This window comes from Rhinatrema bivittatum, chromosome 8 (genome assembly GCF_901001135.1).
Source record: "Rhinatrema bivittatum chromosome 8, aRhiBiv1.1, whole genome shotgun sequence".
Lineage (NCBI taxonomy): Eukaryota > Metazoa > Chordata > Amphibia > Gymnophiona > Rhinatrematidae > Rhinatrema > Rhinatrema bivittatum.
In genome coordinates this window covers 91,286,355-91,304,214 of record NC_042622.1, presented here as the reverse complement: position 1 = coordinate 91,304,214, position 17,860 = coordinate 91,286,355, and the positions used below count along the sequence as shown (strand labels likewise).

The following is a 17,860-nucleotide window of genomic DNA, read 5'->3' as shown; positions in this document are numbered from 1 at the left end:
CCGGCTGGCCCCTGTAGCCGGCACCATTTTGTTGTACAGAAAATCATGCAGTGCTGTGGTGCCAACCAGAAAACCCTGCAAAATAAAAAAAAACACTTGGATCACATATAGTACTATTGTAATGCATCTTAGATGTGGGTTTGGCTCTTGGACAGTCAACAATATAGTAAAAATCCCAATCCAAAACAGTATTAACTGCAAGCACTCAAACAGGAACAATCCTATCTATGAAAAGGCAAATATTACACCAGGCCCTAAAACACCTCCTATTAGGAAAGCAGAACAAACCAGTCTGCTCTAAATTCCTGTATAGAAACTACATGCTAGCAGAATACCTCACCTCGCTTACACATGCAGAACACAGACAGACCCTCACCAAATACAGAATAAAGAGACCATAAATACAAATAGAAATGTGTAGAGAGCAACTGTAAACTGTACAATTGTGATGGAGATGGTACAGAGAAGGGCAACCAAAATGATACGGGGGATGGAACAGCTCCCCTATGAGGAAAGGCTGAAGAGGTTAGGGCTGTTCAGCTTGGAGAAGCTGAGAGGGGATATGATAGAGGTCTTTAAGATCATGAGAGGTCTTGAACGAGTAGATATGACTCAGTTATTTACATTTTCGAATAATAGAAGGATTAGGGGGCATTCCATGAAGTTAGCAAGTAGCACATTTAAGACTAATCGGAGAAAGTTCTTTTTCACTCAACGCACATTAAAGCTCTGGAATTTGTTGCCAGAGGATGTGGTTAGTGCAGTTAGTGTAGCTGGGTTCAAAAAAGGTTTGGATAAGTTCTTGGAGGCGAAGTCCATTAATGGCTATTAATCAAGTTTACTTAGGTAATAGCCACTGCTATTAATTGCATCAGTAGCATGGGATCTTCTTAGTGTTTCGGTAATTGCCAGGTTCTTGTGGTCTGGTTTGGCTTCTGTTGGAAACAGGATGCTGGGTTTGATGGACCCTTGGTCTGACCCAGCATGGCAATTTCTTATGTTCTTATGTAAACTGCAACAAGCTAGACTCTGTATATTATGAAGCAATGGCAAAACAAATATCACCAATCCTCATAAATCAAACAATAAAATCAAGAAATATAAATCAATCACAATAAACCATACTAATAAAAATAATATTGCCAAAAAGATGACAAATAGAATATCATCCAATAATTAAGAACTCATAAAGGTTTAAAAGTTTACAAACGGCAATAAAATATTTCAAAATAGCAGACACATCAAACACCTAATAGTTAAAACAAAAAGGGAAAAATACTCCGCTTCCCATACCTGAAAACTTTTGATTTCCAGTCACCTTGAGCTTGTTGTGGATTAGTGGGTGTGCAAAAAATGTTCCCCCCCCCCCCCCCCCCGCCCAAGGCAGGTTCCCATTCACACACACCCATCCTTCCCAGGCACACATTCACATCCACCCATTCAAAACAGGCTCCCATTCACACCCAGCCACCCTCACATCTCAGGCAGGCTCCCATTCACAGTCAACTAACTGATCTACACACCCACCCTTTTATCCATACCAGGCAAGCTCTCATTCACCACCATTCATCCCAGGGCAGATTCCCATTTTCACACACACACACAGACCCCCCCCCCCCCAGGACAGGCTTCATTCACACAAGTACACACTCATCCCTCCCCCCCCAGACAGACTTCATTCACACAAGTACACACTCATCCCCCCCCAGGCAGGCTTCATTCACACACAAGTACATACCCATCCGTCCCCCCAGGCAGGCTTCATTCACACAAGTACACACCCATCCCTCCCCCCAGGCAGGCTTCATTCACACAAGTACACACCCATCCCTCCCCCAGGCAGGCTTCATTCACACAAGTACACACCCATCCCTCCCCCAGGCAGGCTTCATTCACACACGCACACACCCATCCCCCCCCAGGCAGGCTTCATTCACACACGCACACACCCATCCCTCCCCCACCCAGGCAGGCTTCATTCACACACCCATCCCTCCCCAGGCAGGCTTCATTCACACACATACACACCCATCCCTCCCCAGGCAGGCTTCATTCACACACGCACACACCCATTCCCCCCCACCCAGGCAGGCTTCATTCACACACGCACACACCCATTCCCCCCCACCCAGGCAGGCTTTATTCACACACGCACACACCCATCCCTCCCCAGGCAGGCTTCATTCACACATGTACACACCCATTCCCCCCCACCCAGGCAGGCTTTATTCACACACGCAAACACCCATCCCTCCCCAGGCAGGCTTCATTCACACACGCACACACCCATCCCTCCCCCAGGCAGGCTTCATTCACACATGCACACACCCATTCCCCCCCACCCAGGCAGGCTTTATTCACACACGCACACACCCATCCCTCCCCAGGCAGGCTTCATTCACACACGCACACACCCATCCCTCCCCCAGGCAGGCTTCATTCACACACGTACACACCCATCCCTCCCCAGGCAGGCTTCATTCACACACGCACACACCCATCCCTCCCCCAGGCAGGCTTCATTCACACACGTACACACCCATCCCTCCCCAGGCAGGCTTCATTCACACACGCACACACCCATCCCCCCCCAGGCAGGCTTCATTCACACACGCACACACCCATTCCCCCCCCCAGGCAGGCTTCATTCACACACGCACACACCCATTCCCCCCCACCCAGGCAGGCTTTAGTCACACACGCACACACCCATCCCTCCCCACCCAGGCAGGCTTCATTCACACACGCACACACCCATCCCTCCCCCAGGCAGGCTTCATTCACACACGCACACACCCATCCCTCCCCCAGGTAGGCTTCATTCACACACGCACACACCCATCCCCCCCCCAGGCAGGCTTCATTCACACAAGTACACACCCATCCCTCCCCAGGCAGGCTTCATTCACACATGCACACACCCATTCCCCCCCACCCAGGCAGGCTTTATTCACACACGCACACACCCATCCCTCCCCAGGCAGGCTTCATTCACACACGCACACACCCATCCCTCCCCCAGGCAGGCTTCATTCACACACGTACACACCCATCCCTCCCCAGGCAGGCTTCATTCACACACGCACACACCCATCCCTCCCCCAGGCAGGCTTCATTCACACACGCACACACCCATCCCTCCCCCAGGCAGGCTTCATTCACACACGTACACACCCATCCCTCCCCAGGCAGGCTTCATTCACACACGCACACACCCATCCCCCCCCAGGCAGGCTTCATTCACACACGCACACACCCATTCCCCCCCCCCCCAGGCAGGCTTCATTCACACACGCACACACCCATTCCCCCCCCACCCAGGCAGGCTTTAGTCACACACGCACACACCCATCCCTCCCCACCCAGGCAGGCTTCATTCACACACGCACACACCCATCCCTCCCCCAGGCAGGCTTCATTCACACACGCACACACCCATCCCTCCCCCAGGCAGGCTTCATTCACACACGCACACACCCCATCCCCCCCCCCCAGGCAGGCTTCATTCACACACGCACACACCCATCCCTCCCCCAGGCAGGTTTCATTCACACAAGTACACACCCATCCCTCCCCCACCCAGGCAGGCTTCATTCACACACGCACACACCCATCCCTCCCCCCAGGCAGGCTTCATTCACACACGCACACACCCATCCCTCCCCCAGGCAGGTTTCATTCACACAAGTACACACCCATCCCTCCCCCACCCAGGCAGGCTTCATTCACACACGCACACACCCATCCCTCCCCCAGGCAGGCTTCATTCACACACACACACACACACACCCATTCCCCCCCACCCAGGCAGGCTTCATTCACACACGTACACACACAACCTTTATGCAGGCAGGGCCCACAGGTCTCTCTTGCTGCTGCCACCTCGTTCCTTGGAAGAGCGCAGAATTTGTCGCAGAGCTGTATCCTTCCTGCAGCTCCTCCTCGTGTGCAGGTTGGCCCGCACTACTCAACACCCACGCTGCTAGCACTTCCTGTATGCTTATCTCCTGCATCGCGAGATGACTGTACAGGAAGTGCTAGCAGCGCGAGGGCTGAGTTCCTTTGGGCCGGCCAGCACACGAGGAGGAATTGCAGAACAAGCTCCTGTTTTCTTTTGCTGCTGTGCCGGTGACCACACGGGCCTCTGCATTCTTCCGCCGCCAGTGGGATGGGGTCCACCGGGGGCTACAAAGGCCTCTCGCTGCTGCCTTTCCTGGGCCCCCTTCCACCGCAGCTGCCGCCCTCCCGGGTGTGCAGCCCATGCAGTTGCACGATTTGCACACCCAGTAGCGCTGGGCCTGATGATAACATTGCAGTGACCAGTGGCATTGCAAGGTACGGCAGCACCACTTTGACTTGGACCATCTGACATCACCAGCTGGTCAGTAATGATCAGGAGTGTCTGAGAAATCAAGGGAAGTCCACAGGATTTGCCATATACAAGAAAAGTGGTGATCCAAAAATCAAATTACTTATAACTCTAAATTATAAATCATTTTTAAGTACAGTTACAAAAGTACAATATCACAATTTTTTTTTTTATGACTCCAAGAAATAACTTACCATATTCTAGGGGGAGCTGATATCCTTGGCCCAAATTTCCTCCATAGTCTGTTTCACTCAAAAACAGCTTCTTCAGGGGATTTTTGAGGATGGTCTAAAAATGCTATTAGATTGCAGGTCAGCATAGTTGGAGATCAACAAACCTAAAGATGAAAATTATGGATGAACAGAACAATGTGAAAACTGCCCAAAGGAACAAAAGAATTGCATGAATAGGCAGGGCAACTTTTCAAAAGGACTTTTGTGGGCAAAATAAAGTTTTACCCGCAGAAATGACCCTTTGGAAAATCATGGGACTGATACGTGCATACAATTCTGCGCGTACATGCTATATGCCATACTTTCATACACATGGGGGTGGGGGGGGGGGGGGGAAGGAGGGGTTTCCAGAGGCTGAGACTCGCGCGCATACGTTTTACATTTTAAAAAGTATCCCATGCAGATTCTCTTGGAAAAATCTATGTGAGCCAAAGCAAGTCCGCTTTGAAAATTGGTGTAACGTGGGCACATGTTTGCCGGCGTACTTGTGTGCGATATTTTAGAGTTTAGAAGTCATTCTGAGTTTTTTAAATCGTGACTTGGCCTGTGCCTGCTAGTTCAGGTGGTGTTGCTTAATGCCATGCTTCTATTTCCCCCTTCCCTGGCAGATAATCGAGAACTGTCCGGTGACTGGTATACAAGTGAGGACAGACGACCTGGGAGTGAAACGGGTTGTGGCTGTGGAAACGGGATGTGGCACTGTCCAGACGCCTGTTGTGGTAAACTGTGCAGGTGGGAAGAGAGTCGAGAGCCCCATCTACAAGAGGGTTCCCGTTCAACGCTTCCCTCTTTACCAGCGGCTAGTAATATGCTGTATTGTTTGTACAGTATTCTGAGTACACAGAAAAACCCTATCACTGTAGAGTGTTTCTGGCACAGGCTGGATTTAAGATTACAGCACTCATAGGGGGGAGGGGGTGGGGTTCACCCCCCCCCCCTGAAAATCAGAGACTAGCTGGGGGAGTCCCAGTTTTGGGTGCCTTCAGAATTAGGCAAATGCCTTAGGGTGCCAATGTCGCCAGTGCCTAAATCCAGCCTTGAGAGGAGGGTTCTTTGGCATCTCATTTGAGGTGTTTATTGAATTCTGAGATGGAAGCGGCAGTTCTAGTCCCAGCTAGGACAACGTTAATTCCCTTATCAAAGGACTGGCATATTTTTTTTAATTATTTTTTTTTTGAAGATTGTGCAGACACTCTCATCATGTGCTGCTGTGACAAGCGCGGAAGAGCTGTGCTGGGCACAAAGATTTCGAGTTCTTGTATGACCCACCAAGCCTGAGGTGGAGGAGAGGAGTGGCCAGATCCCTTGCAGGTGTCTCACAGCACTGTCACGCACACACAGTGCTCTAGAAAGAGTGATTCCAGTACAGGGCATCCTGTGAGGGCGGGCAAACCATCCTCTACACCAATTGCGCCAGACCAGGGTCCCTTGGGAAGCTGCCAGGGTTGCCAAACTCCGCTGACTTGTTTTTCGAGTGTGCCCAGGGACAGCCGGTGCTACAGCACCTGAATGTAATCCACTTTGAAGCGCTGAAAAAAGTGCGAAAAGCTGAATACAAATCTAAATAAATAAATAAAAGTCATGTTCTATGATATTATTAGATCTCTTGGTTTTGTGTCTCTCTCTCTCTCTCTCTCTTTCCTGCTTTACAGGAGCCTGGGCAAGGACCCTAGGGCAGATGGCGGGCGTAAATGTGCCTCTGATTGCCATGCACCATGCCTACGTGGTCACTGACAGAATAGAAGGGATTCAGGTTAGCAGTCGGATTCAGATGGAATCTGTTTTCTCAGTAATTGATCCGGGGGGGAGGGGGGGTCAAAGGCGCTGGGCTATAGGGGGTGCCCGGGGGGGGGGCTGTTTTTGTATTTTTTTTCAGCCACATACAGGCAGAAGGTGAGAAGAGTGTGTTATTTGAAATATCTGCTATTTCTGTGGCTTTAGGCATTTCTAAAGGAGGATGGTGGTGGTAAAGGGGTGTGGCTCAGGGGACGTAACACAAATGTACTGGCCCTTGGGCGTCAGAGAGCCTTTGCTATGCCACTGGATCCAGAGATGTTTTCTTGGCTTTTGTCAGTACGTTTGTGGCTGTCTCATTGCCTGCATGGAGAACACTGACGCAGTATAGTGAGCAAGAATTGTCCCAGAATAGGGCTTCAAATTGGAGACAATTTGAAGAGAAGTTGCAGGTATGCTGCAGGCAAGGGGCAGAGACAGGAGCAGCCACAGGACACCCTGCAAGTTAAAGATGCTGGGAAGAATAGACCAAGAAAACAAGTAGTACAGTAAACAAGTCAAAAAAGGTCAAACAGGGCAGATAGAAGCGGAAAAAGCTGATATTTTATTCACTTCTTTTCCTGTATTGAGACTGTTACTGAAGAGGTGAGGTGAAAGAAATGAAACACTGGATGTACGCAACGCTCGTGCTGAGTGTCCCTGCCTCCTACTGACCAGTAACGAGATGATTTCCTTCCTGCTTATTTCTAGAACATGCCGAATGTTCGAGACCATGACGCTTCGGTGTACCTGCGTCTCCAGGGCGATGCCCTGTCTGTGGGTGGATATGAGTGCAACCCCATCTTCTGGGAGGAGGTGAGGGACGGCAGGCTGCCTTTGCGTATGAGCCAAATTGATTTTAAGCTCTCATTTTTTTTTTCTGACAAAGTATTAATTGGGAAAGAAATTCTCTGGGTAATCAGCTGCATCCAGGTCTCTAGGATTAAGAACTGACTTAAAAAGACAGCAGTTTTTGTGTGTGCGACCAGCGATTCCTAGTGTGGGTAAAGGAAATAAATGCTCATTATTCTTAAAAGTTTTTACCATAACCCAGACAGATGGGTCAGGTTTCCAGATCCCACCTCAAAGTCCTGATGTATAATATTTTTTGTTTATCTATGCATCTGTGCATTATTAATTTATAAAAATGTAAAATTTACTGGAACACCTGCTCACATCCAAACCCAAATATTCCGATTAATGAGTGAAGTATGAAACGGAGCCCACTGGCAGTTCTAAGGATTTATCATCCTTTAAGGGCAGTTTCCTCCTGCCCTTTCCAGCTGGACTGAAACCTGCCCCAAGAGAGGTATTAGGAATCTTCATTGGCAGATACCCATGGATTTCCCCCTGTGTTTTTGTGCATCTGCCCATCGGTCCCCAGTTGTGGAGTTTATACAGTGGATCCCTCTGGAACCTGGCAAACGTTTCCCCTTAAGCCAGCTGATCAGGGTTGGCCTTAAGTGATGGCTTGAATACCCTCTCTCCTGGGTACCTCTGCAGCAGCTCCTACCCCTGCTAGCCTGAGCAGACTATCTCTTTCCTAATGCGAGACTTGGGTCATGATGTACAAAGCTTTTATTTTTCTCATCAACACAAAATGGGAAAAAAAAAAAACCAACCCTTGATTACACCTGACCCTTACTCATGACCTGGTATAAAGGCGTCTGGTGAGTTACCACTGATGTGTTTGATTCCCCGTCTTTGTGACACTAATGCCTGATCGCTGCTTGCCCCCTTTCTCCCTTCCCAGGTTTCTGATGATTTTTCCTTTGGACTGTTTGAGTTGAACTGGGATGTCTTCATACAGCATATCAAAGGGGCCGTGAACCGTGTCCCAGTGCTGGAGAAAACGGGCATTAAATCGACCGTGTGTGGCCCAGGTAGGAGACGGCTCTGCCACATTCTTTTATTTCAGCTTCAGTGTTCTAGGCAGGTTTGTAACGCTGCTGGGTCACAGGAGGCAATCTGTGGAGACTGACCAGGAGTGCAGGAAGGAGGAAATGGCATGTGTTGCAAAATATGGAATAAATGCACTGGGTTTTGTTATTAGTACTGTAAATGACCTCTGTGATCATTTACCATAGGAGGCTGGGATTTTGGAAACTTATCTTATTTTTTTTTTTTAAATATGGTTTCCCCCTTTTTTTTTTGTAGTTCTTAGCATGGTGTTTATAAATTTAATTTCAGTTATGGGAAATGGGCATCTGATGTCACTACAGGGCAGCAGCATTATGCATAGAAGTGCAGGAACTTTCCTAGAAGGATGTGGCCACCCCCCACCCCCATCCCTGGAGGTGCAGGAATTCCCTTCCTGCCTATGGTAACATTAAAAGCCAGGCTCCCACTATTGTAACCTGCATAAGCTAGAACTGCTGTTTTTAAATGGATGTGGTTCCTAAAATCAGAGTCTCTTACAGTAGGTGATTACAGGGTCCAGTTACAAGAATATCCTTTAGAAAATCCATGCTAGTTCAGATATAAAGCAGTAATGGTGGTGTGATGAAACCAGCTAAAGCTGGTGGTAGGCAGGGCAGTAGTAAGATGGAGAAGATGGTCAGTGGCGAGACAGGCTGGAGATGGTAGAGCCAAATTTTATCCAGAGTTAGTTTGAGGTAAATGGCCTCTCTGCAGGCACTAGAGCATCAATGAGGGTCATTTTGAATATATATTTCCTCATCATCCTGCCAGATTCTCCCCCCCCCTTGCCCCCCCACCAGCAGATGGGGCAGAGTGCAAAATAATGCTCCTCAAACGTCACTACCATAAACGATGGCCTAGTAGAGGGGAAGTCAGTAGTCTCTGCCTCCAGTAGAGGGGACGGAGCACAGACGTCGTTGATACAACAGTATGAGGAATGGCCCTAGGGCAGCAGCCTTTCTTAAGGTCGCTTTCCTTAGGAGCCAGGGCTGGGGTAGGGAACCCCACGAGACGACAGCCTCCATAGGTCTGATCTTCCCTCCCCAGGGCAACCAGTTGTTGAGTAGATGTGGCGATCTCAGCAATAGTAAAGAAAACCACTATACCAGTAGAAGGTAGAGCAGCCCTGAAAGACCCTCAGGACAGGAAAGTGGAGACGTTACTGAAGAGAGGTTTTGAGCTATCATCCCTGGCCCTCTAGGCAGCTATTTGTGGAGGTTATGTAGCCAGGGCCCTTTTAATCTGGTCTCAGCAAGAGATCCAGGGTCCCGAGGAAGAAGGTCCCTCGGAGGATAGGGCGGACGTGGCCCTAGTGAATTCGGCAGCAGCCTTTGTGGCATATATGATGTATGACCTCATAAGAGTCTTAGCTAAATTAGCAGCGGTCATGGCAAGATGGCTATTATGGCTGAAAAACTGAGCTGCCAACTTGACATCCAAGACCAGGCTAGGGAAGCTACCCTTTAAAGGGAGACTACTGTTTGGAGAGAACCTAGAAAAGAGGGTTAAAGACTGGGGAGGAACGAGGTCCCAGAGGTTACTGGAAGAGAAGCCCAAAGGCTTCATGGGGGGGATTGAGTAATTGGAGACAGTGGCCCAGGGAGTACAGACAGAGGGGCGGTGGAGCCCAGATCTCCCGCCCAGTTAGGATCCCAGGCAGAACTCAGCCCTTTTGGGGCAACAGACTATTTCCAAAGGAAGGGAACACCCGAGCCCCCCTTAGCGTGCAATGGTAGGGAGCAGGCCCACTCCATGATTCCCTAGGTAGGGGGGAGATTAAAGATCTTTTATCAGGAGTGGGCCAAAATAACAGAGGACCAGTGGGCCCTGGACATAATAAGCAGAGGGTATCACCCAGAGTTAAAGTTCCCCTTAAAAGACTCCTTCATTTCCTCCCTTTGCAAAGCAAGCAGGAGGGAGGCCGTCAGGCAGATGTTGGACAGCTTAGTCCAACTCAAGGCCATTCTCCTGGTACCTCCTGGTCAGGAAGGCACGGGGGAATACCCAAAAAGGAAGGGCGCTTTCGACCTGTGCTCAACCTAAAGCAGGTAAATAAGGCCTTGGTAGTTCACCATTTCCTCATGGAGTCACTAGCAACAGTCAAGGCAGTGGTAAGAAGAGGGGAATTCCTGGCAGCCTTAGATTTGTCAGAAGCAGACTTTCGCAATCCCATCAGGAAGGATTTCTAGTGCTTCTTACGATTCGAAATAGCCGGCCAGCATTACCAGTTGAAGGCGCTCCCCTCTGGACTGGCTGCACTGCCAAGGACTTTTACAAGGTGATGGTGGTGGTGGTGGCCTTCCTAAGGAAGGTAGGGGTGAAACTGCACCCTTACCTTCACGACTGGCTAATAAGAGCCAAATCCCTAAAGGAAAGACGACAGGCCACAGAGAAAACGATTCAGGTCCTGGAGAAATTAGGCTGAATTGTGAACAAGGCAAAGAGTAGAGATGTGAATCGTGTCCTCGATCGTCTTAACGATCGATTTCGGCTGGGAGGGGGAGGGAATCGTATTGTTGCCGTTTGGGTGTGTAAACTATCGTGAAAAATCGTTAAAATCGTGAGCCGGCACACTAAACCCCCCTAAAACCCTCCCCGATCCTTTAAATTAAATCCCCCACCCTCCCGAACCCCCCCCAATGCTTTAAATTACCTGGGATCCGGCGGTGGTCCAGAACGGCGGCGGTCCGGAATGGCCCCCTCAATAGAAATCGTGTTGTCTTCAGCCGCGCCATTTTTCAAAATGGCCGCCGCAAAATGGCGGCGGCCATAGACAAAAACGATTCGACGTAGGAGGTCGTTCCGGACCCCCGCTGGACTTTTGGCAAGTCTTGTGGGGGTCAGGAGGCCCCCCCAAGCTGGCCAAAATTTTCCTGGGAGTCCAGCGGGGTTCCGGGAGCGATTTCTTGCCGCGAATCGTTTTTCGTACGGAAAATGGCGCCGCAGGAGATCGTCTGCAGGAGGTCGTTCAGCGGGGGTTCCGGACCGCCGCTGAACGACCTCCTGCAGTCGATCTCCTGCCGGCGCCATTTTCCGTACGAAAACGATTCGCGGCAAGAAATCGCTCCCGGAACCCCGCTGGACTCCCAGGAAAATTTTGGCCAGCTTGGGGGGGGCCTCCTGACCCCCACAAGACTTGCCAAAAGTCCAGCGGGGGTCCGGAACGACCTCCTGCGTCGAATCGTTTTTGTCTATGGCCGCCGCCATTTTGCGGTGGCCATTTTGAAAAATGGCGCCGGCTGAAGACAACACGATTCTATTGAGGGGGCCGTTCCGGACCGCCGCCGTTCTGGACCACCGCCGGATCCCCAGGTAATTTAAAGCATTGGGGGGGGGGGTTCGGAGGGTGGGGGATTTAATTTAAAAGGGTCGGGGATGGGTTTTAGGGGGTTTAGTGTGCCGGTTTTCCTGCCCTCCCCCTTCCCCCCGATTTACGATTTTTTAACGATAAATCGGGGGAAATTGGTATTGTATCGTGGCCCTAATGATTTTTTGACGATTTAAAATATATCGGACGATATTTTAAATCGTCAAAAAACGATTCACATCCCTAGCAAAGAGTCTGTTTCCGTCCAGCTCAGACGCTGGTGTACTTGGGGTTGCTTTTTGACACCAGATTAGGGAGAGTGTATCTAACAGACAGAAGGATTAGGAAGCTGCAGGAACAAGTATGAACCCTGTTGCAAATCCCACTCCCGTACGTATGGAGGTACTTACAGTTTCCGTGGAAGCAGTGATCGGGGTAGTGCCATGGGCGAGAGCTCATATGCACCCTCTTCAGGCACACCTTTTACACAACCGGTCACCACAAAGTCAGCAGTACGACGAGAAAACTTCAGTTAATGGCCCTCTGGAACCCCCACAGTGGACAATAGTGACCACAGACACCAGTCGTCTGGGGTGGGGAGCACCCAAGCAGCTCAGGATATGTGCTCACGCCAGGCGACTCAGCTCCACAAACGTATCGGAGTTAAGAGCAATCAGGGTAGTCCTAGGCCACTTTCATCCTCAGTTAAATAACAAAACGGTACAGGTCCGCTCGGGCCACGCCATGGTAGTGGCCTATGTGAACAAGCAAGGGGGCACAAGAAGCACAGCCTGACAAAAGAGGCAGACCTCGTTATGAAGCTGGCAGAGGTACATTTCTTGGATCTCTCTGCAGTGCACATAGCAGGCGTGGATAACGTGCAGGAGGATTTCCTCAGCCGACGGAAGCTAGACCCGGGAGAATGGGAACTGTCAGAAGAGGCGTTTGCGCTAATAAGGAGGGTGTGGGGCACTCCACAGTGGGATTTCATGGCAACAAAGAGGAAGACCAAGGCCAGCTGGTTCTTCAGCTGAAAGAAAGAACAGGGGCCAGGGGAGTGGATGCACTGTCCCAGCCCTGGCTGGCAGATCAGGTGGCATACATTTTTCCTCCCTGGCCGAAGATAGGCAAGGTGGTGAGGAACATAAGAAATTGCCATGCTGGGTCAGATCAAGGGTCCATCAAGCCCAGCATCCTGTTTCCAACAGAGGCCAAACCAGGCCACAAGAACCTGGCAAGTACCCAAACACCAAGAAGATCCCATGCTACAACACCCAGGATGGGTGGTACTAATAGCACCAGATTGGCCAAGGTGTCCCTAATATGCAGATCAGAAAGGACTGAAGAAGGCGGGCCCAATCTCATTCATGAGGGTATTGGCTCTCCTGAAGCAAGGGCCAATGGCGATGGAAAATTCGGAGAAGATTTAACAAAAGAAGCTACTCTGTTAAAGGCTAGGAAGAGGACCACCTCCTTCACATGTAGTCGTATTTGGCGAGTTTTCAAAGCCTGTTGTAAAGGTAGAAAGTTGGTGCCGATGAAACAGAGATCACCTCGATCTTGCATATTTTACAGGAAGGGCTAGAAAAAGGGCTAGCGGTCAACACACTGAGAGTACAAGTAGTGGTGATCGAATGCTTCAGAAGGCCATGCAAAGGGATTTGGGAGCCACTAACACATACGTGATGCGCTTCTTCAGGGGATCAAAGCAGGTGAGACCACCCCGAAAGGTCGTAGTACTGCCATGGGATCTGAAGTTGGTACTGAAGGCGCTAGACCTTTGTACTGTTAAGTGATTAACAAATATTAATAAATATAAATGTAGCCAAAGCACCATTTGAACCCATTGGGGAAGTTTCCCTGAGAGATCTAACACTGAAGATGGTGATGTTGATAGCTCTGTGTTCGGCCAGAAGGATCTTAGAGCTGCAGGAATCCGTACCTATCCTTCTCAAAAGAAAAAGTGACAATCAGATTGGTACCCAGCTTCCTACCCAAAGTGGTATCAGATTTTCACCTCAGTCAGCCCATCTCTCTTTCCGGATTTAGGAAGGTGGCGTGCATAGGAAAATGCAGAGATCTGAGGTTCCTAGATGTTTGCAGGTGCCTGTTGCAATACCTGGAAGTGACCAGTAACTTCAGGAAATCAGACAGGCTATTTATCCTGTTTGCAGGGCCCAGAAAAGGACAGGCAGCATCCAAGGCATCAATTTCCAGATGGATCAGGAAAACAATGGCGATAGCTTACATAATGGAAAACAAACCGGAACTGGATGGGCTGAGGGCGCGTTTTACGAGAGCACAGGCAACGTTCCTGGGCTAGAATTCAGAGCGGGTACACCTGGGGATATCTGCAGGGTGGCCACGTGGGCACCCACCCACATTTTTACACAGCATTATAGATTATACCAAGAGAGGAGACAAGTTTTATGACAGAGGTCCTAGAAGCAGCACTTGGGATCCTACCCGGGGCGAGTACAGCTCAGGTACATCCCAGAGGTTACTGGTCTGCTAGATCTTCCTCGAGTCCTGACAGACCCGTCTAGATCCATCCAATAAAAGAAAAAAATAGAAATAAGTAAATAAATAAAGAGGGTAATATAAGTAAATGGTGGGCCAGCCTTTATGGAGGTGACATCAGAGGAGAAAGCTTTTGCGCTCTGCTCTCATCTGCTGGTAGGATAGAGAATCCCACAGGTTACTGGTCTGACAGGACTCGAGGAAAGCCAATTAGCAGGTAAGATCTAATTGTACCATATATATGTGTGTGTGTATGTGTGTGTTGGTAGTTGACCCCAAGAACTGGCCAGAGATCCTCCCCCACACACACCCCTCCATCTGTGCATCTTCTGCTAGCTCTTGAGCCTTCCTGGCAGAGAGAGACTCTGCAGCCGCTGGCAACTTGTTCTTCTGTTTCATTAGTAGAATCTCTACCTCAGCCTGTGATGCTACCCAGCACTCTTTGCTTCTTTCTTTACTTGTATCAGCTGGTTGAATTCTTAATGTGCTAAGAAAATTAGCTTTAACTCTTTGAGAATCGAGTAGTGGGAGAAAGTGGTCAATTGACTAGGGCATTGAACTATAAGTCAGAATAAGTCTGGCAAGCGAATGCCTTTGAATCTGTGTGGCTGTTGCCAGGTTGTTTTTCTGTGCCACAGATTTCGTACCCAGAAATGTGTAAAAATAAGAATAGCATTTTCCTTTCTTGCCCTCTGCTCTGTGAAACCTTGGAAAATATGCTGCAAGGCCTTCCATCTCAGAGGTGACAGCATTTTTGTTTATGTAGCACTAAAACAATTGATAGGTGCATTGTGACCGTGTTTGGATCTAAGGTACCATGTGAAACCAAAGATAATGGTATTTTAAAAGTGGGGTACAGTTTGGCATAGCACAACGCCGAGTATTTATAGAATAGTAGTTGTACTGACGGACTGTGCCTTTGTTTTTGGTCACTGCTATGCTATTGTGAGGTGCATTCAGTACCTGTGTGAATTCTGGATATCCAGTGGTCGACTTGTGTTGGGTCAGAGATGGGTAGGTTAAACTTGCTCTCATGGTGGAAGCTTAGGCTCTGAAATAGGAGGAGTGGCGTGTGATGGGAACTGGAGATTTTGCTTCACTCCAGCACAGTTCTGGGTGACTTGCTGTTGGTGGAAGTATCTTTGAAATGCTGAGGTTGCATGAAATGGGCAAAAAAGAAATTTTGTTTTGAAAACTTAAAGAATGCTTTTTTCAATAATTGTTTTTATCTCTGTAACCAGAATGTTCAACGTTGCAGAGATAATAATGTGGCAGATTACATTCAGGCTGATTCAGTAAGAATTGCAGGAGAACGCGTGCTCCATGTTGAGCGCCCGCTCTCCCAAAGCACGCCCAGCCACCTCTCCTGGGCATGTGATCCTGTATTTAAATGAGGGGTTGTGCTAAAAGGAGGCACTAGGGACAATTACGCGCCCTTAGCGCCTCCTTGGCCCAGGAGAGAGAGGTGGCTCTGTCAGCGGGTTCAAGAAACCGTTACTCAGTTTTACGAGCGTTGGTTTTCCAAACCCGCTGACAGCCATCGGTTAAGGAAACAGATGCCATTAAAATTGAGCGTCCGTTCTCCTAACCGGACAGCACATTTTTTAAAATAATATTTATTTATTTATTTATTGCATTTTTGGTTCCTCCGACTTAATATCGCTAGGATATTAAGTCGGAGGGTATAAAGAAAAGCAGTATCTTCTGCTTTTCTGTACACTTTTTTTGGGCTGCTCATGAATTAACGCCTGCCCTTGGTGTTAATTTCTGAGCATAAAATGTGCAGATTGGCTGCACATTTTATTTTTGGTATCCCAAGTGACTAATAGCCTCATCAACACGCATTTGCATGTGATGAGCGCCTTTAGTTTTCAGGGGGTTTGGCTGTGCGTTTTCGATGCGCTAAACCCCTTACAGCATAAGGAATAATAGACGCACCTCAAACAAGCAGCCAATCACATATTAAACAGTATGCTCGGCCGAGCGCACTTTACAGAATCGGCCTGTTCGTCAGAGGCATAGGAACATTATGGCAATTCTAATACTGTCCTGTAAGTGGCATCAAAACTCTAGTGAACTGCATAAGAAAAATCATATCCAGCAAGCGCAGCAGCCGCATTTTTGCTGTTAGCTTTTGTTATTTTTTTTTTCTCCTTTTTATGCTGAAAGCCCGCCAAGTCTGGCAGTTTTGTCCTTTTGGTTTGATTTTTAATTATTATTTTGTTACTGGAGAAGCAAACATGTTAACATAAATAACAGCCCAGGATCTGTCTTGGGAATGGTTTCTTATTGGCTTGGTTCCTCTGTAAGTGAGGCAGGTGATATCCGTGCTTCTTTTGAGGAAAATGCTTTTGAATCTGTGTAACTGCACAGGTGATTCTGTGCATGGGTTAGACGACTCCATCTATCCTTCCCTTCCTTCCCCACCCTGTCCACTCTCTCTGTGAGTGGCAGGTGAGGTTTTGAGAGTTGGAGGGTTGTGAAAGGGAGAAGGGTAGAGGCTGAGGGGTTTTCCTCCCTCCCCTAAACAGTCACCCTGAGTCCAAAACTTAGGCCTCTTTCCATACTTGTGGAAAATGGGTTTCAGCAGATGCACGGGAAACAGACTTACACAGTCACAACCGTCTAACTTTTGTACCTGCGTCACATCCATAAGAGCTGGGTTTGCATGTTCCCTGGATTTAACTTGAACATTTCCCTCCCTTTCGGGTGAGGTTCAGGAAATGTGTGTAGCTGCCCTGTGAATCCCAGCAGCAAGGTTCTGCTTCAGCAGAAACCCCCGTTTTCATCCATTTGGTTTCTGTTGAGGAAAAATGCAGTTGGAAGCTCAGCATGTGTTCTTTCCTGAAATGACATCGGTGACATGACCAGGTCGGTACACAAAGCTGAGAGCGGGAAGGTATTAGGGGAGTGCGCAGGCAGTCCTTTTCGTTTCGGCAGAACTCCTCGCCAGTCCCACAAGTGCAGAACAGCAGGCTTTGGATGCCAGGGACGGTACAACTGTCCCCTGAGTACTGGAAGGTGCAGACATGGGAGCCACCGACCAGGACCGTTTGACAGACGAAGGGATGGGCCCTCCCCTCCCCTGGGATATCTCTTGTTTTGTCACTGTATTGGATACTAGGGAACATCTCGACAAGAGGGCCAGATGAAACATAAAGTGTCTGAGAGAGAAGGCTTAAAGTCTAGGTGTAAGCCCAGCTGCAGTTCCCCCTCATATCCCAGGCCCTTTCTGTGACAGTGAGAAGCAGTGTAAGAGCTCACATACCAGTTCTGTTGAGTTATAACTGCAGGCATTTTCTCATAGGGGCACAGTTCATAGATACCAGGGGTTGGGGGAGATGGGGGGGGGGGGGGGGTCCGACCTCTTCCTTTGCCCCCAGCCCTCCTTCAGTGTTATGATGGGGACTGGTCCTACGTTCTCATTAAGTCCTGATACCAGCGGGCACGTGGAGGGGCCTCGAGAATCACGGAGCAAATCCCCAGTGCGCTAGGAGGCTCCTGGTATGGAAGCCCAGGTCCCCCCGCCAGAGCGGACTGTGGATTCTGTGGCAGGAGTGGAAGGAGGGGATGTAGATTGCATGGCTGAGGGGAACCGGAAGCTCTTCTGGGTTCGCAGCTGGTTCCGTTACTATTTCTATTTCTCTCAAGGTGTCCTGAGTTTGAAATTTTTCAGCTGATGTCCAGTGATCTTCTGCTTCTGCACAGAATCTAGTTAATAGTCCCCTGGGATGGATA

The 17,860-nt window shown here is 49.1% G+C and overlaps 1 protein-coding gene across 5 annotated transcripts in view; it reads left to right on the top strand.

The window, feature by feature from the left end:
* The window catches only part of SARDH (sarcosine dehydrogenase), a 119,225-nt gene that overhangs the window by 7,512 nt on the left and 93,853 nt on the right, over positions 1–17,860 (top strand). For all 5 annotated transcript variants that reach the window (XR_003858071.1, XR_003858072.1, XR_003858073.1 and 2 more), the window contains exons 5-8: positions 5,211–5,334; positions 6,255–6,355; positions 7,087–7,191; positions 8,129–8,258. Coding sequence is in view for 2 of the 5 variants with exons in the window: in XM_029611035.1 (XP_029466895.1) it covers positions 5,211–5,334; positions 6,255–6,355; positions 7,087–7,191; positions 8,129–8,258 (460 nt within the window). In the remaining 3 variants the exon portion in view is untranslated. The remainder of the gene's footprint in view (positions 1–5,210; positions 5,335–6,254; positions 6,356–7,086; positions 7,192–8,128; positions 8,259–17,860) is intronic.